The sequence below is a fragment of the Numenius arquata genome, chromosome 5, assembly GCF_964106895.1.
Source record: "Numenius arquata chromosome 5, bNumArq3.hap1.1, whole genome shotgun sequence".
NCBI lineage: Eukaryota > Metazoa > Chordata > Aves > Charadriiformes > Scolopacidae > Numenius > Numenius arquata.
Window position 1 is genome coordinate 2717216 of NC_133580.1, and position 20347 is coordinate 2737562.

The 20347-nt window shown below is 45.9% G+C and overlaps 1 protein-coding gene across 1 annotated transcript in view; it reads left to right on the top strand.

Annotated features, from left to right (window-relative positions):
• The first annotated feature begins 1908 nt into the window (after positions 1-1908).
• The window catches only part of BRWD3 (bromodomain and WD repeat domain containing 3), a 57016-nt gene continuing 38577 nt past the window's right edge, over positions 1909-20347 (top strand). Inside the window, exons 1-6 of the mRNA XM_074148001.1 lie at positions 1909-2160; positions 2258-2316; positions 2470-2499; positions 2750-2809; positions 11960-12110; positions 14547-14645. Coding sequence (XP_074004102.1) covers positions 2124-2160; positions 2258-2316; positions 2470-2499; positions 2750-2809; positions 11960-12110; positions 14547-14645 — 436 coding nt within the window. The 5' untranslated portion in view covers positions 1909-2123. The remainder of the gene's footprint in view (positions 2161-2257; positions 2317-2469; positions 2500-2749; positions 2810-11959; positions 12111-14546; positions 14646-20347) is intronic.

Consider the following 20347-nt stretch of genomic DNA (forward strand, 5'->3'; position numbering starts at 1 on the left):
AACAGTGATTGATATTGAACCCTTTTCCCTTTGAAGAGAACAGGTGCCGCATCAATCATATTTTAATTTCCTGGACACTGAGAGCAAACAATCTTCATTTGGCTCCTCAGGCCACCCAATGCCCTCCATTCTGTAACCTTGGCAGGACCATGCCCCTTGGGGTGTGTTGCCAACTGTACGTGCTGAGGCCAGGACAGGCTGGAAACAGCCCACTTCATGCCAGATAAACATTGGCTTCTCTATAAACACCCAGGCGCTTCTCAAGCTGCCAAACATGAGGTTATCCATACTCCAACACTTTGCCTTGAGCACCTTTGTCCACGTCGACAGTGGATTAAACATTTTCATGAACACAGAATTACATGGGGTTGGAAGGGACCTCTGGAGATCATCTAGTCCAACCCCCCCCCGCCAAAACAGGTCCACCCAGAGCAGGTTGCACAGGAACGTCTCCAGGCGGGGTTTCAAATGTCTACAGAGATGGAGACTCCACCACCTCTCTGGGCAGCCTCTTCCAGGGCAATGCCACCCTCAAGGTGAAGAAGTTCCTCCTCATGTTAGGTGGAACTTCTTACATTCAAGTTTGTGCCCATTTCCTCTTGTCCTGTCACTGGGGCCGGGGGCAGCACTGAAAAAAGACTGGCCCCATCCTCTTGACACCCACTCTTTAAGTATTTATAGGTGTTGATCAGATCCCGCCTCAGTCTTCTCTTCTCCAGACTAAAAAGACCCAAGTCCCTCAGCCTTTCCTCATCAGAGAGATGCTCCAGGCCCCTCATCATCTTTGTAGCCCTCTGCTGTACCCTCTTCAGCAGTTCCCTGTCCTTCTTGAACTGGGGAGCCCAGAACTGCACACAGTGCTCCAGATGGGGCCTCCTCAGGGCAGAGCAGAGGGGCAGGATGACCTCCCTCCCCCTGCTGGTCACACTCTTCCTGATGCACCCCAGGATGCCATTGGCCTTCTTGGCCACAAGGGCACATTGTCGGCTCATGGTCATCCTGTTGTCCACCAGGACTCCTAGGTCTTTCTCCTCAGAGCTGCTCTCCAGCAGGTCAGCCCCCAACCTGTCCTGGTGCAGGGGGTTATTCCTCCCCAGGTGCAGCAGCACCCTACACTTGCCTTTATTGAAGGACATCAGGTTCCTCTCTGCCCAACTCTCCAGCCTGTCCAGGTCTCGCTGTATGGCAACACAGCCAAAGAAATGTATTTTTCTGTACTGGCCACACCCCACCACAAAGCTGCTCCGCTCCTAGAATCATAAAATGGTTAGAGTTGGAAAGGACCTTAAAGATCATCCAGTTCCAACCCCCTTCCCTGGGCAGGGACACCTCCCACCAGACCAGGTTGGTCAAAGCCCCGTCCAGCCTGTTCTTGACCCCAATGGTGCCTCCTCAGACCTTTTCCCACAGCCAGGCCTTTCCTGAGGGGAGCCTCCCCTCAGCTCTCCGCCTCCACCTCCCCACCTGTGTGTGCCCCCCTCCGCGAAACACGCGTGGCCTCCCCGACTTGTCGCTGCCCTCCCCACCCGACAGGAAGCTAAGGATTCCCCAATCCCTCCGGTTTTGGGGTTTTTTTTGGTTTTGGGTTTTTCTCAAAAAAACCCCACATTTATTTTCCGGGTCTCCATTTCCTGGCCATTACCCGGCAGGGTAACGTACTGCGGGCCGGCAGGCGGGCCCTCCCCGTCCCGTCACGGCCGAGATGGCGCAAGGCCCGGGCGCGGCCCAGCCGCCGCCGCCACCACCTCTCTCGCCTCACCGAGCCGCCGGCCGGAAGTGTCGCCTGAAGCGTCGGCACCGCCCTCGCTGCGTCACTGCCCCTCCCTTCCGGCCAGGCGCTTCCGCTCCCTTCCCCTCCCGCCGCCGCTTCCCCCCTCGCGCCCGGCCGCGCACCGCCCCCGTGCGGCCGGTGGCGCGCGCTGCACCCCGCTCGGCGGCGGCTCGCGGGCCGGGATAGCCATGGGGCGAGCGGAGATGCCCTGAGCCCCGGCGGCAGCCGGACCGGGGCCAGCGCCGCGCACGGGCTAGCGGGGCTCCTCCATGGGGGCTCGGCCGCAGTAGGAGCGGCGTCTCCCCGGGGCGCCATCCGCCACCTCCCCTCCCCCTCGGGCCTCCTGAGGAGGATGGCGGCGGCGGCCGCCCCGACCCAGCTGGAAGCCGGTGGGTATCGCTGGCGGCGGGGGTTGCCCTCCGCCCCGCCGGCCGCCCCTCTGACCCCGTTGTAACCCTGTCCCCTTCTCCCCTCGCCCCTCCGCAGAGCTCTACTACCTGATCGCCCGGTTCCTGCAGTCCGGACCCTGCAAGAAATCCGCCCAGGTGAGCGGGGAGCCGGGGGCTGCGGCCGGGCCGGGGCGGGCGGGGACGGGCCGGGGCCGGGGCAGGAGGGGCGGCGGGCCGGGGAGCCGCTGCGCTGCGGGCGTCGGGACTCACGTTCTTTGTGTGTCTGTCCGTGTGTCCGTCTCTCCCCAGGTGCTGGTGGAGGAGCTGGAGGAGCACCAGGTGAGGCGCCTGCCCCGGCGGGACGGGGGAAGCCCTGGGTGGGGGTGGGGGGTCGGGGGTTGCCCTGCCCCGTCTAACCCAGCCCATCTCCTCCCGGGGCTCCGGGAGACCCTGCGGGAGGCGCGGGTGCCCCGGGGCCGGGGGCAGCGGCGGAGGGGCTCCTCCCCGGGGCGGGCTGGCACCGGCGGGGGCTCCCCTCGGCCGGCCGGGGACTGACGGCCGCTTCCCTCCCCGTCCCTCCCTCCCGCAGCTGATTCCCCGGCGCCTGGACTGGCAGGGCAAGGAGCACCGCCGGAGCTTCGAGGACCTGGTGAGCCAAGTTTCACTCCCGACTTCCCCGACGAGTTCCCCCCCGCCGCCGCCGCTCCCCGTTCCCCCCCCGCCCGTCCTCCCTCACGGGGCTGCGGGCTGCGTCCCGCTGAGGCCGCGGCTGCCGCCGGGCCGCGCAGGGGGGGTGCGGAAGGGAGGAAGGGGAGGCCGGGCCGGGCCGGGGGACACACATAACGGGGCGGCGGCGGGGGCTGCTTGGTGCTGACTGACGGGGACGCGCTATTGTGGGGCCGGGAGGGTTATCTGAGGGCACGCACCGGGGCCCAGCCCGGCCAATGGCGCCGCGTCTTACAACCCGGAGAGCGGCGGCAGGCGATGGAAGGCGGCAGCTGATTGGCTGCGGCGCCGCGGAGGAACGGGCGGGGGGCACGGGGTGCCGGTTCCCCCCCGCCTCTGTCCCTCTCCCCCCCCCCCCCCCCGCGGCCGGCGGGGCTGACAGGGCCGCGGGGCTGAGGGGGCCGGGGGAGGCCAACAACACAGCGGTCCGCGGGTAGCCGTGGGGCTGGAGGAGGCCGCCGGGAGCGGGCTCCTGTCACCTCCCGGCCCCGGGGGGCGGCGGGCAGCGCGGCGGCCGGGGCAGGCCGAGCGGAGCGGGGGGATTAGATGTCGACGTGCCGGCGGGCCCGTCGCCAGGCAGAGCTGCTGGTCTGGTTCAGGGATTCCTGGCCTGCGGCGGCAGCAGCCTGTGCTTGAAACCCTGCTCCTCGCCGGGGCGGCTGGGCCTGCTTTAAAATTAAAAAAAAAAAAAACCAAAAAAACCCCAAACCCAAACCCCAAATATATATTTTTAGGAAAACGTAGCGTTGAAACTGTTAAAGGCCTGCGAAATATACGGAGCGGCTGCTTTTGCGAGGTGTAAACCGGGTGAATATCTGTCATTGAGAAAGGTCAGCTTCCCTCTGCGCAGCCAAGGGGCCGGGTGCCAGGGGGGGGCCGCTGTCCCCTCGCCCCCAGGGGGGGGCCGCTGTCCCCTCGCCCCCAGGGGGTGGCCGCTGTCCCCTCGCCCCCAGGGGGTGGCCGCTGTCCCCTCACCCTCCCGGCCTCTGCCTGAAAGCCTCGGAACCGAAAAGTCATTTCCGTTTGTTTCCAAAGGGTGCAAATGGCCTTGTTTTCATCTCTAGGAGCTCCGGGTGATAATGTAGGGCGCTGATTTGGCGCTTTGCAGTTGGAACGCTGTAAACTTACTAATAGCTTTTATAATACTGATGGTACTGCATTACGTGCGATTGTCACTGTCTCCTCACCTGGAAGGAACTGAAAGTATGTCCTTGCCTTTCCCATCTCGCACAGTGCAACGGTGATGTGGGATTTTGACATGACTGTTGCTCAAACTGCCTTGTAGCTTGCTTAAGAGTTAGTTTTCCACTTTAGCAATATTGTAGAAGCTCAGGTGCAGATGGGAGAGCTCTTTGCGTCAAAATGAGACGTTTGTACCTGCTGGCTTTCCCTTTCCAAAGGGTATTAAGATTTTAAGATGAACGTTGTGCTTCATCATACCTCTTGTGGATAATTCCGGGACTGTATATTGAGTGAGCAGACACGGAGTAAGTACTGCATTCAATAAATTTTAAAGCTGTACAGCCTTCCTAGAGAACCTGAAATCTAACTATAGGCTGTTTCAGGTTCAGCTTGTGACTGCACCCGGTACCCGAGAGGAATGTTAACAGTGGCAGCATGAAGTCTGATTTCAGACATACTGGTTTTGCTTAATCGGTTATGTTAACATATACAGTTTTTCCTTTCATTCTATGGGCCATGAGTAAAAAAGCCTTAAAACCTTCTTTTTGTGTATTACATGGTATTGTTGAAGCCATGTCCTGTTCTTTAATATTTCAGAAACAGGAAACTGTTGTAGTGTGAGGCTTCGAATTAATGGGAAATTGTGTCTCACTGTATAGAATTATCAAAATTAAGTATAAGATTTTTTTTCTTCTGTCTTGAACTCATTGACCATAACCAATCCTTTTAGATTGCCTTTCTATGTAATATTTTTTAGCTGTTCAACATGATTTACAATAAGGAACAGGACTATAAATGAATCATTACAGCGAGACAGGTCGATACTAGGTAGGATGAACTGAGCTTGTCTCTACTGATTCTCAGACTGAAGCTATCACTGTTGAGGATGTTGAAGAAAGGCCTTTTTCCTCGCGTTGCTTAGGGTCTGATGTATTTGGAATTTGAACCTTGGGTTGCATATGATTGTATATTAACCTGAACTCCTCGACTTCAGGGCTAGCTAGATGTCTGAATGTAATGTTTAGCCAGGATTGTGAAGAACATAGATAACTCTGCCCTTCATTTTAATTATCTCAGTCACATAATGAACCAAAAATAAATTATAGATGCTAGCAATTGGAGATAATGCTTTTTCTACCCATTTCTTCTTTTTGAACACTTACAGACAGAAAACCAAATTCAGTTACAATCTGTACTCAGTGTTGTGACTGCACTGGTCAGACAGGCCTGAGATAATCCAACCCAATGAGAGTTTACAAACCCAGAGAGGTCTGGTTTTTTTGGTTTGTTTGTTTGTTTGCCCGATATTTTGCTTTGGAAAATCTGACAAAGTATTTCTTGTTCTAATTGCTGATGTTTCAGCTTTGTTTTCCATTCTCAGTTTGACTGTTCAGGTTAGTGTTGGTATTTTTCAGAACAAACACCGACACTCTCGCCATTGAGTATGTCATTATTGCTCTTAGGGCTTTTGGAAACGATAAAAGATGTAACAACCAAATCGCCTACTAGCTGACTTTTATCTAGGGAATGTTTACTCCCACTTCACTCGAGCTTTTAGTCAAGATCTGAAAACTCTCTGTTGAGATTTCTTCTTATTTATTTGAACTTGGTCTTTAAATGCCAGGTATCACAAGGCAGAAGAGTAATGTAATGCACGCTAATAAGAATCGTACCTAGCGAGCAAAACCAGACAGAGAATACTAGCTTTGTGTATTTGTGTTCCCTTTGTTTTTCTGCTTATTTCTATGTTGGAGTACTTTTTATGTGCAACATGTGGCTGCCTGTCTAGGTAGTGGTCCAGGTGTACTCCAAAGCGGTTTTTACTTTGTTATTGACTGCTGGTGGGCTTGAGACAGGAAACATGTTTGTACGGGGGAGGGTCCTCGCTCTCCTTGTGAAGGCCTGAGGTATGTCAAACTTGCACGCAATTAGTACACCTATTTTAATTTAACTGTAGCAGTTCAGTGTGGAGTCAGCTCTTGTACAGCCGTGTCAAGCTTGAACCGACTCAAATTATCACAACAGTCGCCAGTGGACTGCTGTTTGAAATTATCTTTGTTTATTCCTGATAAAGATGACTGGGTCTGGTCTGGTTTTTCGAGAACTTTTTGATGGGCTGTCTCTTCTGGCTCAGCCCATTTTGGTCTTTGTGCTGAAGATAGGTATAATTTCAGGAAAAAACAGAAAATCGGCTGTTGTTGGACAGGGTATTCAAGTGGAGAATTTGCATCCGTGAACGGCTGTGCTGGTATGGAACAGCTTATGGGATTTGGCTTTGAGTTTCTGCCTTGTCCATCTGCATTGATTTAAAACTAGCTACGAGTCTGAGGTGCTGTTATTTATAGATATTGCCAATCCCAGCATTAGCTGAGAAGAGATGTTACGGTTTTTTCACCTCAGGAAAATGTCCTCCGGTAGTATGGTAGTTCCAACCCATTTTCTCTGCGGAAACCGAGTGGATAATGGCTTTTCAAATTCATTTGTATTTGCACACTGTTGACACCTTGTGCAAGTGCAGTGTCTCAGCTTCCTTTTGCTCAGATTCCATATTTGAGGTCTTGAGTAATTTCCTGCTTGCTCAGCTGCCTTGGTCCTCTTGGTCTCCTCTGCTGCTTTTTGATACAATTGTCAATTGATTCTTAATTGATTGTTATTTTGGCAAATGAGAGAAGTGCCGTATGGCTGCCTGGAGGTTAGAAATCTGCTGCTGATGCACAACCACCTGCCCAGGGGACTGGGTCTGAAGGAGCCTTCGAAGGTCCACGTTGCTGCCTGCGTTGCTTCCATTATGTAGCTCTTGCGTCAAATCTATTCCGTGTTTTGAAGCCATGTTTCACTGTGCTTCCCAAAAGAGATGTTTCAGAGCTGTCTGGTTCCGATCCCTGGGAAGACAGACATCTTGTTAGAAGTAGTAATCACAAAGAGTCTTTGTTTGTGTGTTTGTTTCCTCTTTATTGAAACCTTCCTTGGAGGAGAAATTGTCAGCAGTCGTACCAGGGGATTTTCGTTGGTTGGTTCAGTGATCAGCAAGCTTCTTGCCTGTCTTCTTAACCCTCTGGTGAGGACCCTTTGCTCAGTAGTTTTGAGAATCCATGGTAATTCTTCCAACATCTGAAGCATAGACAGGTTTAGGGGTATGACTTTCTCCTAGCCCTGGCGTGACTTCACTAATAGTTCTTTGCTTGCAGCTGCTTATCACTGTAGCAGCTTATTTGCATACTGGTTCAAGCAGTCCTTACTCTCTTACATTCACCCATGGTTGTTTACGTAAATTTTTCAAAAAGGACAGATTCACTTTACCCAATTCTTGAAAGTTTTTTAGATCCATAGGACCTGTGTGGTTACTGTGTCAGCGAATTCTTCTCTGGTACTGTGGCATTCTTGTGCTCTCGCGTTTTAACCTTTTGAGGGTCTTTCACATCTTAAGGCAACAGAACCTTTTTCTTTTTTATAATTTATCCCAGGTTGCAGAACTTGCTCTCACTTAGCACGTTTTCAGCTCTTCTGCATTATTTTAACACGCTCTTTTAAAAGCTCTGGTTAAGTATGTTTTTGGCCTGTATGACTCCTCTCTATTTTTTCCAATTTTCTAATTGTTTTCTAAAATATTTAAAAAATATATTCTAATATGTTTGATGAGGTGATAATATCCTTGCTGTTATTTCATTTTGCTGTATGGGGTTTGGACTAGCATACACTAAGAAGCATGGCTATAACTGACGCTAAGCTTTGCCTTTTTCCTTCCTTCTTTTAATGGAATTCTGATTCGGGAGACTTTGTTTTTCTCAGCTGTATGTTTGCAGCTTCATATTTTGGAAAGATACTTAAAATCCATTTACAGCTATCTCACACAGAGGTGAAAGGGAGGATTTTTGTTTCAAGTTCTTTTGGGAACCTGAAAATAGAATTGCTTGTTTCGCTCTGGGCTGTGGTTTAAGCATTTTATCTGGAAGTTATTATGGAAAAAAGTCTCCAGGAGAATTTGCTGCTATTGCTGCCTGCCTATGTGGCTGTTTGCTAATAACAACAGTGATAATATTCAGATTAAGGGCCATTTATTTTGTCTGTTCTGGCTTGTAGAAACATGAAAATGTCCAGGGAAAGATGTGTCCTACAGCCTTCCTTCTGGAGTACATATGGATGGCATGGTTCTTATTGCAGGGGGCAAATCTGGTGAGGAGGGTGTGTTGAGAAAGTGAGTGGTCACTTTGATACGTGGTTGGTCTGTACAATATGCTCCACATTAAATACTGCTCAGAAAAGTTTACAACCTAATAAGATCGTGCACTAAAATCTAGATACCTCAGCAGCTCACTGGTGCCGATTTAACTCTGGCTCCGTGATGAATTTGCCAACTTTCCTGGTCTGGGCAGCGATTGAGCAGATGTCTGGTGTCCTGAGCTGCTTAACGCCTGGATGTCCCGGGCAAATTCCCACCAGCCATGAGCAGAGAACGGCCACGTGCTCCACGAGTCTGGTGTGTCCAGCTTTCATCTTTGGTCAGCACATGTGTTGATGTCCACTCCCTTTGCTGTTCTTTATAAAACTGTGGCTTGATCTGCGGATCTTTAAGCAACAAAGTCCCTTTCCATTTCTGAGTAGGCGCACTGAGTCATAGAATCATGGTTTGGGTTGGAAGGGACCTTAAAGATCATCCAGTGCCACCCCCTGCCCTGGGCAGGGACACCTCCCACCAGACCAGGTTGCTCCAAGCCCCCTCCAACCTGGCCTTGAACCCCTCCAGGGATGGGGCAGCCACAGCTTCTCTGGGCAACCTGGGCCAGGGTCTCACCACTCTCACAGGAAAGAAGTTCTTCCCCAGATCTCATCTCAGTCTCCCCTCTTTCAGCTTAAAACCGTTCTCCCTCATCCTATGGCTCCCCTCCCTGATCAAGAGTCCCTTCCCATCTCTTCTGTTGCCCATTTAGGTACGGGAAGGTATTGCTTGTTGAAGAACTTGTGCTCTATCTCCACAGTAGGAAGTTTGCTGCCAGGCTTAATCCAGCACCTCTCTCTAGACACAGAATAGCAGCGATACTTCTCAGTGTGCTCCTGAGCGAAAAGGGAAGCGTTTTGCTGCATTACATCAGGAGAATGGTTTGGGCTTTCTGTGAAATTTTATATTTCCAGAGGGAATGGTATGGCTTGGGTTTTTTTCCAACTCTAGAAGTAAAATGTAAAATTTCACAGCTCCTGGATTGGTTACTCTTTTTCTTTTTAAATCTTTTAATCTGAAGCTTGATAAATGGCTCAAATTGGCAATTGTTGAGTGAGAACCATGTTACTAATTACCAGAGATGTAAAAAGGAATTTTATATTTGGATTTTATTAAATTGCAGACTGTCTCTTTAGAACTGCCTTTGTTTCAGATCTTTCAGATCCCTTACATTCTGAAGGGAGGCTGGTGCAGGATAATAAAATATTTTGTAGCATTAACACATTTATAATATTTGAGGAAGGAGTAAGAGCGATGGGTAAATACAAAAGTTCAGATAATCCCTTTATCTTATTTTGTCTTCTGTTATATCATGCAATTTGCAATGAAAGACAATTCATGCCCTTTTTTGGGGGGGAAACAAAAAAGTTAGAATGGCTGGAGAGAGCCAGAGAGCATTCATGGGGTGATTCCTTGATGCTCAGAGTATGAAAAGTCATGGAATGGGGCCGTGTTAATGCAGTCATCAGGTTTTATCTTTCCTGCAGAGGTACGATTCTTCTCTTTCCATCCGAAGGCCAGAGCCATGTCCTTAACATGCAGCGACTGAAAGGGTGTGTGGAGAAGCCTCTCTCTCTCTTCTGTAAGAGTTTCCATTCACAATCACAGAATGCTATGGGGTTGGAAGGGACCTCTGGAGATCATCCAGTCCAACCCCCTGCCAGAGCAGGTCCACCCAGAGCAGGTTGCACAGGAACGTGTCCAGGTGGGTTTGGAATGTCTCCAGAGATGGAGACTCCACCACCTCTCTGGGCAGCCTCTGCCAGGGCTCTGCCACCCTCAAAGTGAAGAAGTTCCTCCTCGTGTTTAGGTGGAACTTGTTATGTTCACCTCTTGTCCTGTCACTGGGCACCACTGAAAAAAGACTGGCCCCATCCTCCTGACACCCACCCTTTAAGTATTTATAGGCGTTGATCAGATCCCCCCTCAGTCTTCTCTTTTCCAAACTAAAGAGACTTCCAGTCCTCAGATTGGAAGAGTTCTAGTTGGGTTTAGTTAAATGATAATTAGTATATACCATTAGAAAAGCCTTTCCTTTTTTGGGGAGGGGGTTTAAAAATGTGATTTGTGGGATGGTGTTGATGCTGCAGGTGATTACATTACACAACACATGACTCACTGCGCTGGGCCCCGTAGCACCACTGCTGTTGCCCAACTGGAATGAACCATTTCCCAATGACAGGTAGTAATAATCTGTTTGATGACATAGTTTGGTGAACAATGTTTTGGCAGCAGTTGTGCGTGAAGTACTTACCTTTTCCTCCTTCCCAGTGCATGCCGCTCCCTTCAAGTGTGCCCGGGCAGGAGCTGGGCATATCCCCAGGCTCTGGGTAGGCAGGATGGCTGGGTCTATCTGATGGTGCTTTGCTGTTGAAAGATGTGGTCCTGTTCCATGCTTTCTGCCAGCTTTGATGTGTCTCTGAATCACAATCAGCTTTGCTAAACCTGGCAGAAAACCTTCTCCTCCTTTTGTCGGGTGAGCCTTCCCGGCCAGGGGAGCTGGAACGGCTCCCTCTGCGGTGGCTGAGCACCAGAGCTGATGCAGAGGGGAGCTTGGTCATGCTTTTAGCCAAACTGGGGAATCATTCTGGATCACTGCAGCTGCACAAAAACTTGTCCTACCTCACTGGGAATTGTCCTACCTCACCGGCATTGGCTGGTGACTGGACACATTTGAAGTGGTCTTGTAGGACAGAGGGGTGTGCGTGGGCACATGCCTGCTATTATTGCTTTACAGTGATCACTCTTCTGGTCCTTTTGGGTCAGCTTTAGTATTATTTGGCATTAGTTTGTGGCTTGGTAAAACAAAAAACTGGCTTATGGCAATTTCATAATATTGCAACAGATACAAAAGCTGTATATGCTTTGAATACAACTGTTTTTTCCATCCTCGATCACAGGTACTTAAGAGCCAAGTGGCCTGTTACTGTTGATCTTTAACGTAGCTGTATTTCTTGTGTTGGAGGAGCTAAATAAGCTCTGATGTTGAGTTTTTGCTGCCAGCTAGTAAATATAGTAGAAGTCGGGCAAGTGCAGGACATTCTGGATAACGAGGCACAATTTATTTGCTATCTGAACAGACTGTTGGAAAAACTATTGTGTCTCCATAGAAAACAATCTCTGTCTAAAGGGGGAAAAAGAATGTTTTCTTGACATGACAAATTAGGAGCCTACACATATGAATCATAAAGATACCTACTCCCGGTAACTAAAAACTGGAGACTGGATATTGCTTTCAGGATAATGTTTAGGTTTTTTAGGCTTTAGCGTATGTGCTTCTTCCAGTAATGCTTGTGTCTGGCAAGGGTGTTTCAGCTAAACAAGAAATGTGAAAAGAATGAACGAAGGGTAAAAAAAGGCTTAAAAAAAGTCCTCAGGCAATGTGTTTGATTAGAGTACAGCACTGGGACCTCTGAGTTTCAGGGATTTTTGTTTATTATAAAGGGATATCCTAAATTACAACTGTAGCAACTACCACCTGGAATTTCTGGTCTGACTTTTTCAACACTCCATGTCACTTTAAAAGGCATCTTTGGTATAATTAATTTTGAGGGGATTTTGGGGGGTTTTAGACTTGTTTTCAGTAACTTTAACACTTGAATATGAACCAAACAAAGAAATACCAGTGGAAGCAAGAACAAAACAATTTTCAAACTGCGTTATTTATATGTTTAGGTGGCTGTCAATGCACACATCCCTCCGGATTATCTTCTTAGGATCTGTGAGAGACTCGGACCCCTTTTAGACAAGGAAATCCCACAGAGTGTCCTAGGTGTGCAGACTTTGCTAGGTGTCGGGCGCCAGTCTCTATTAAGGGCAGCAAAAGGTAAGATTATCAATTTATGTGGGACTGAATTTTATTTTAATGGTCAACCCCCCCTTTTGTTTTGATTCATATTGTGGTATCTGTGTGTGTTTGCATGAACCCTGGTTTGTCTCCTATGCTTGTCAGCTTTCTTGTTGCTGTGTTGTTAAAATGCAGTTATTGCTGTCCCTGTTACATACATGTTTCTTGGGTTGAAAATGTCTTGCCTACAGTTGCCTCATCTTGTTGCTTCCTCTGCCTTCCCTTCGCCAGCACGTTGGACTGGTGTTTGTGTAAATGTTGATAAACTGGCTTAAGAGATTGGATCCATCTGAAAAATAGCTATTTTTTTCCATATACATATACACACGCCCGTGGCAAAAGTAACCCAGCAGTCCATATATTTTGCTGGGCTATTTTTCAGGCTGATTTGTTCCATTATTCGATTCCCTGGCTGTGTGAGCTTGGAGGGCAGGATGGCATTTGGGGCAGCATTTAGAGGGTGGGAGAAGGTGAGACTGATTCTTCAGTGATAATTCCTGCTTGTCCTTGCTTAAAGTTAATTTGAATGAAAGCCCCCGTTCCTTTCATGAGCAGAGCACCAGTCCTATTCCTTTTGAAAAACTCCTCTGCTTGAGATAATGATCCTGAGAGCAGAGTTTTGTGTTATAACTAAACAGATCTGAGAGCCATCTGCTATTGAAAAGAGTGATTCCTCCCTTCCCTCCTCACTCCATGCCCCTGCCACTTCTTCCCTGTTGGAGCCGGAACTTATTTGATCCTGTGATGTGCTGATTCAGAGAGCTTAAATGTTGCAAAATTTGTTATTGCTGTTGTAGTGAATTAAATTAGCTCCTGTGCTGGAGGTGACATAGGCAGAAGGAGCATCATTCTGGGAGAGGAGGAGGGATGGGAGAGCAGGACCTTCCTGTTCCAGTGGCAGTTGAGCACTTAATTTACTGCATCCTGTGGAGTCACACTGATGCTAACAAGGGCTGTAGCATTCTGCTGATCCACTGGATATCACCTGGAGGGATGTGCTGTTTGCAAAGGTGTTTCCTTATGCGTAGTTTTGGGACTGAGTCTTACTTTGCCTTTGCTTTTCAATAATTGGGTGGAGAATTTCAGGTTGGGGGGGGAGGCCTGCAGAGAAACATTCCTTCCTGTCGCATTCAGTTTGCACCTTAGAAGAAAACAGCAACAAAATGTAAAGAGAAAATAAACATTTTTGTGCAGGGAAACAGAAGTTTCTTGGACGAATTAGGGGCCAGAGGCTAGATGAATCACTGAAAGATGTAGTGCTTCCTAAGCTGTGCAATAAAGTGGTTGCAAAGAGATTTTTACTAGATGTATGGTGTGTTTTGGTTTTTTTTTTTTTCCTTCAGAAAAAGGTGCTGTGACGTTGTGCCATTTGGTTTGTAAAGCACACTCACTAATATGAAACATCGTACCTTTTTCAAAGCTGACGTACATGGATTTCCGTGTAACAACCCCCCTTTAGTTGTTTATCAGTATGAAGTTTCCACTTACCATTAGTATTTATAGCTGTTTTGATCTATTTTAGAAAGTACGAGTGCTGTTTTTAATATGTATCATTGTAATACTCTGTGGTACAGTTTGGATTTGAATCAGGAGGTGCTCTCTGGAGTCTCTTTGAGTCACGTAAGCTCATGCACTTCATATTCAGAGATCTAAAGGGTGATACACAGATCCACCAATCTGTGGCACTATCCTTCTGTTTCAGACCTCATTCACCGTGGAAGCTCATTTCTCTCCTTCCAGATGGCCAGAAATGGAAGAAGTCCAGGTCTAATTTCTGAGGCGCTCTGAACAGTCCCAGAAAAATCACTATTGTTCTGGAGAGAAGGCTGTCTGAGGCCAGTTGGCAGCAGATAGTTGGAGAGTCTTTAAAGAAAATAGTCTTCATTTTAAAAACAATGTTTTCTGGGGGGGTGGTGGGGTGCAGAGGAGAATCTGAAAGGAGGGCATATTGCCACCAATTGCAGGAAAACAGATTTATCGAAAAAAATATCTCACTTCTCCCACTTTCAGAGAGCAAATGTGTGTGTGTGTGTATTCTCAAATGTACAGTTCATGAGAGGTCCTGTATGTGTTGGGATTGCAGAAAGACTAAAAACACATGAAAATTCAGTGCTGCCTCAATACAAAGCGCACCCACTTTTTACATTCTCTTCTTTCCATCAATTTAGACTCCCTACTCCCCAAAATGAAGCAAAAATAAGCTGAAACCATTTACAGTCATATTGCTTAGGAACTAGAAATCGGAGTAGAAATCTTCTTTAAGTGTTAGGTCTCTGACAGACTATTTTAAAAGAGAAATCTTATTTTGGGATGCTGGCAGTGATGCTTGATGCTCTTGAATCTAAGAAGAATAGGTCAGTTGGACCCAGTTTGGCTAATTGTTTCACTAACTCACTGTTCATCTTGCCGGTACAGACTTCAGACATACGCTATGGAAAGGATCTGCATTTGCGGCTCTTCACAGAGGGCGGCCTCCCGAACTACCTGTAAATTATGGGAAACCACCAAATGTGGGTGAGTTTTGAAACATACATAAGGTGTTTTTTTTTTTTTTTCTTCTCTGTATTTTTATTACTGTTCCAGCTGAAAGTTACTCTTAGTGACTGAGAAACTACTGTGGGTTTGCATTAATTGCTTTTTTTGACATGTCACCATGAATTATCTAAAAAAGGTTTCTCACTGACAGTAGAAATAAACCCTTTTTGTTTTATTCAGGCTTCCATAACGTGTGCACACACATTAATACGTTGTGGATATGTTGAAAAGCTTTGCATGTCACCTTCCTGTTTGGAGGGCGATGTGCTTGAGTATTTTTTTAATGATAAACCTACGTAATATGTACATATGCTTATAAGATTGAATAGGCACAGTTACAGGAGCGTGTAGACAACCTTTTCATTCAGTTATCTTTGTCAGAACAAAGCACCTGGCTCCCAGAGAACTTTTTGGACTCAAGATTTCATTTTTAGTTGGATTATGACAGAAAACAGACTGCTTGCAACATCCCTCTCCAGAAAGGAAATAATCACCAAACCAACATTTGTATTGCTTTGATTTCAGTTGTCCGCACGGTTCGATAAAGAACTTGTATAAAACCCAGATACGCGTAGGGATTCAGCTTACGTGCCATCAAAGAGCTTCTCTGCTTTGCTTAAACTGAAAAGTGTTTTTCTTGTACGGTCTGAACTTTCATTAACCATTTTTATAGCAAACAAATTTGATTTTTGCAGCCTGTTGGTCATTATTTGTTTTCTTATTAGGGTATTTTATCTGTATTTATGTGTGTTTGTGCAAATGTGTGGGCTTTTCCTGCTTTGCTGGGAGATGCGTTCACATACATTTCTCCCTTCCCTTTGGAGACGTGGGGGTCATGAAGGCAGTCTTCTCTTTCTGCCGTGTCTGTTCCTCTCTTTGTGCTTCTGTACTTTCTCTCTCTCATTACTAAAAATTAATCTTTGTCAGGCACAAAAGTGACAACGTCTGGGCCGTTTGTGGTTGAAATCGATAGCACGCTTTGCATAAGGTCTGTGGTGTTGTGGCAGCCCTGTGATGGAACAGCAAAGTTAATTATGGGTCTTCTGTATGAAAAAGAAATGGATATTTGCCTGGAACTAGTGGATAGGGAACTATTGCATTAGTACTTTTCCTGCTTTTGTCAGATAATTTATGAGTCATACTGTAGACGTTAAAAAAAGAAAACTATTTCCATATATTAGTATGGTTACTTATGTACATATCTGTGTATTTATTCGTTTAGGCTGGTTCTGCAGTTACGTTTTTGTTAGCAATCCATCAGCCCAACTGCTAATAGACTAGATTATAGATTTATTGCACACATTCAACTTCTATAGTTATATATCTATAACGGCTCCTGGATCAATTCTTTCATAAGAGGCGAATTAGACTGTTTTTGGAATATGCAGTATTATTAATGATCCATACTAGCAGGTCCGACTTCAGCATTTGTTGTGCTTTCATGACAAAGGTCTGTGCTGCTTACTTGGTGACTATTTAGTGACTTAGAGCTCTAACAAATGATTTGTTGGTTTTAGTGTTTTCCTACGAATTGTTATTTAAGAAATGCAAAGGTGCTTTATGGAAAAGAATCTTTTATAGCCCAGAATTAATTTTTATAAATATTGATTCATGGAAGAATATGATCCTCCTTGGTGTAGGTACATAAACTACTAATAAGGGAGGAAAATATGTATAAAGATTAAAATAAGAAGTTGACTATACTCATGCTGTACAGGAGGCAGGAGTTTGATTTTGGGATTCCTCATTATTAATCCTGAAGTGGAAGTCACAAAATTCTTCTGTGTATATTTGCGCGAAATGAGTGCTTTTTCTGGTGAGTAGTGACAGCCACAGGTGCTGCTCTGTGTGTGTGTGTGTGTTCTTATTTTAATATCCAAGATGAAGTAGTATGCCCAGCCTCTTTAATATTTCAGCATAATTGTGAATTCCCATATTAGTCAGATTGAGTTTTCTGGAATTACTTGCTGAAGGAGTTGGGCTGAAGGAATAGACGCTCATAATAATGTGTGTTCGTGAGTGAGATGAAATGATTGTGTAATTGCCTGCGTAGACAGGTAAATAAAGTGTAGAACTAGAAGTGTTCTTAGATCATTTCCCTTCCAGTGATAAAGATTTAAGTTTGCCACCGTAAGTGTGTTTTTCTGCTGTGAGAATGGGAATGTTTGTGGTTGCCTTCCCAGCTGGAAGAGTCGGTAGCTGCAGTGGTTTGCCTTTCCTCTGGATGGGATTGGGATATGGGACCTTGTGGTCCAAAATAAAAGGTCTTGCACAGTGGAATTGGAGTGAGAAATCGGTGTTGCCTTTTCCCAGCCTGTTTGTGCAGAGCTGGGAATTTTCTGGCTGGGGGAGTTTCCAAGAAAGTGCTGACCCATGGAAGTCATTCTCAGGAATGTGGTGTTTGGGTGTCCTGTCTTGGAGGTCTCTGGTGATCTGGGGGAGGAGAGGAAGGGAAAATGCTGTCATGGCTTTCTGCTGCTGAGAGGAGAACACAGGGAATATGGGGACGATGGTTGTTTAGATGCTTTCTTTGCAAGTTTTGGAGTAGTGATATGTTTAGAACTCCCTTTGTGCTCTTCCAGTCGGAAAATGGAAAGATTGGTCGTACAGTACCTTGGCAATGGGATTTATTCACATATGATAAACCTGCCTTTGAATACTGCTTCCGTACTTGAATACTACTTTTTAATTTTATTTTTGTGGGCAACACAAAGCAGATTAGAAAGAAGATTCTTTTCCCTCTCTAGTGGATTACTAGCGCTATTTTATCCTGAGCGTGAAAACCTGTACGTGGGTAACTGTTGTTAGTTAAAGTCAGACAACATTTAGAACCAGAAAGTTTGTAGCCCAGTCTCAATGACCAAGCAGTTCAGCTGGATGGAAATTTACAGTCAAGGTGATCCAGCTACCTTAGGGCTGCCAAACAGCAGTGCTCGAACGAGGTCAGAAAATCAATGATGCACCTCTGCTGTAAAGGGGTTCCGTGAGGTCAGCAGCTACGAAAGCTGGAACACTTTGTTCTTTTGGTGCTTTTACTGCGTCTAACTGTCTTTGCGGCCACACATGCAACTCTCTGAGAAGATATTTTGCGTGTGTGGGCCAACTTGTGTTTATTTCCCGGTGTTCTTATGAAACCCAGACTCGTGTTTCTTCTGCACACGGCAAGTGGTAGCTGGTCTTTGTGCTCGATCGGGTCCTATGATGAGGTCACCACATGTCCTGCCTCTGGAAAATGTTATGTCCTCGTTACAAAGTTATAGTCCTGATTTGAAAAGGTAAAATAGCAAGTTTAGAGAACTTTGTCCACTCTAAAACGTTTTAATTCCTTCTGAAGTTATGTCTTAGCTTTGAAATTTGTGATGTCTGATGATTGTTTTTTAAATTTTGTTTTCGCTGATGGGTTATTGTTGCCGGATTTTGGTTTTATCCTTCCTTGGTGAGCTTTCTTGCAAGGGTTTTTCCCTTTGTGTTCTTATCTCTAGTAGAATGGATTGTGATTTAAGAATGACTGTTGTACAGTGTATGTGACTCCCCTCTGCAACCGTGCCTGTGCTTGCACTAATTTTTCTGAAGGTGTGATCTTCAAGGACCAAGGTCTGTGAGAGAGGCCACCTCCCACGGCAGCATCAGGGGCATCTCTGCAGCGAGGCGGCAGTCACTGCAGCAGCTAGAAGTGAGGAACTCCATCTTTCCATTTCTGGACAAAACTAACTTACTCTTTTTAACAAGAAGATTAGACATGCTCATTTTTTTAATGTGAAATAACATCAATATACAGTTTGGAAAGTTTTTTTTTTTTTTTTTTTTCCTGGCAGGAAATAACGAGGGGGTAGACTTGGCAGCTGTTATGCCCAGTACGGCATGAAGTACAGCGGATAATTAGGTTGCTGGAAGTTTGTAGGGCTACTGTGTTCCTAATTCTATGTGTGGGAATCAGAGGTTTTTAAATTCTTTTAGGCTTTATGAGTACAATAACTTCATTGTTCTGAAGAAAAAGCAAACTTCACGGGGCTTTTTGTCATGTGTGGGTAATTCCCTATTTAGATATTGTGTATTAACCTTATACTAAAAAATATGAGAACTGGAATTGGGGATGTTTGGTTTGGTTGGGGGGGGGCGGGGGAGGGAAGGAGGGGGGTTACTTTGCAGTTCCTCTGAAGGCAGTGATAGTTTATATAAAATGTGGGAAGACAAGGATCTCAGTCACAGCTTTGTGCGTGTGTGACATACGTTTCTGGTACACCCTGAGCATTTTTGTAGTAGGGATCACATAACATTGAATACTTGCTACTTTTTATTCCAAGACGCTGTTGCTTTGATAAAGATGGTGCTCCTTATGGCACAACAGTAGTTCTGTATTTCTCTGAAACTCGTGACTGAAGCATTTCATAAGCAGTGCTTTTTATTTTTTAATTATCCGTGGGAGATCGAGGAGTCTTGTCCCCGTTGTGCAAATAGGGAAATAGACACAGAAAAAAGTGAAATTACTTTCACATCCTCTGAAGTTGAACTGGTTGCGAGCCTGGGAATCGACTGGATGAGTTAGGTGCTGAGTGCCAAATGAAAGGTTGTGTGAGTTCTCGGTGCCCGACTGTTCGTTACACCTTTAAGTGTCTCCTTCGTGTGATTTGCAAGAAACAGCAGTGGTAGATTTTCAGAAGAATTTTGTGGGAACACTGCAGTACACAGAAGGCATTGTGATTATTGGGAATATTTTTGAAATGCAAGTATACCTTTTTGATTCACACAGTTCTTTGTGTGGTTAAAAAAAATGTTCAAAGCCATTTGAAATTATTTAAAGGCAGATACGCTGTTATTATGTATTTAAATGATTTAAACACTGAAAGGCACAGCAGAATTATCATATTGCTAAATGACTACATCTCTCTGTTGGCATAACATTGTCCACAGAGCAGGGAGGAAAAGGGAGGTGTAATATTTTTAAGAGCTTGGCTTTTAAGCTGGCATACTTACATAATAAATAAAATAATGTGTAGGCAAACCTGACGGTACCTTTGTACAGCGCTTCTCACTACGGGATCTCTGTGCCCTCCTGTAAGAGATGGGAAAAAGGGTTAAAGATTTCATTTTTACTTTACTAGGGGAGACAGTTTCCATTTAACAGTCCCTGTGTAGTATCAGGTATCAATTGAATAGTAGGTAGATAGTAAACAAATTTGATTTAGTGTGTTTTGCTTTTTTAGTACTGCTGAATATGTGTTTTTACACGAAAAACAAATATTGACTGAAGATAAGGTCGTGGTGGGAGCCTGATGACTTTGCAAGCATCTGCACCTTTTATGCAACTTTTTTTTTTTTTTTTTTTCTAGTATGTAGTGTTCCAGTTGCATGGAGTGATTAAAAATAGTCCAAACTTCAGAGCATAAAACTGAGAAACAAAAATACTTTTTTGCAAATCTGGAAACAATCTATATTCCTTGCCCATTTATCTCTCTGCTTGTGTATAAATGCTTCAATCTTATACATGTACCGAAGCGTATGGGTTAGTAGCCCTTTGAAATGACGCTTCTTGACTTTGTAGTTTTTTTAAAATATATTCCATAATCTTTTTTTTTTGTGTAGATAGGCAATGATACGATGACACAATTAAGAAAATGGGTCAAGTTCTTCACTATACTTTTAAACTGAAGGATCGAAAGGCACTAAAGAGCTTCCTACCC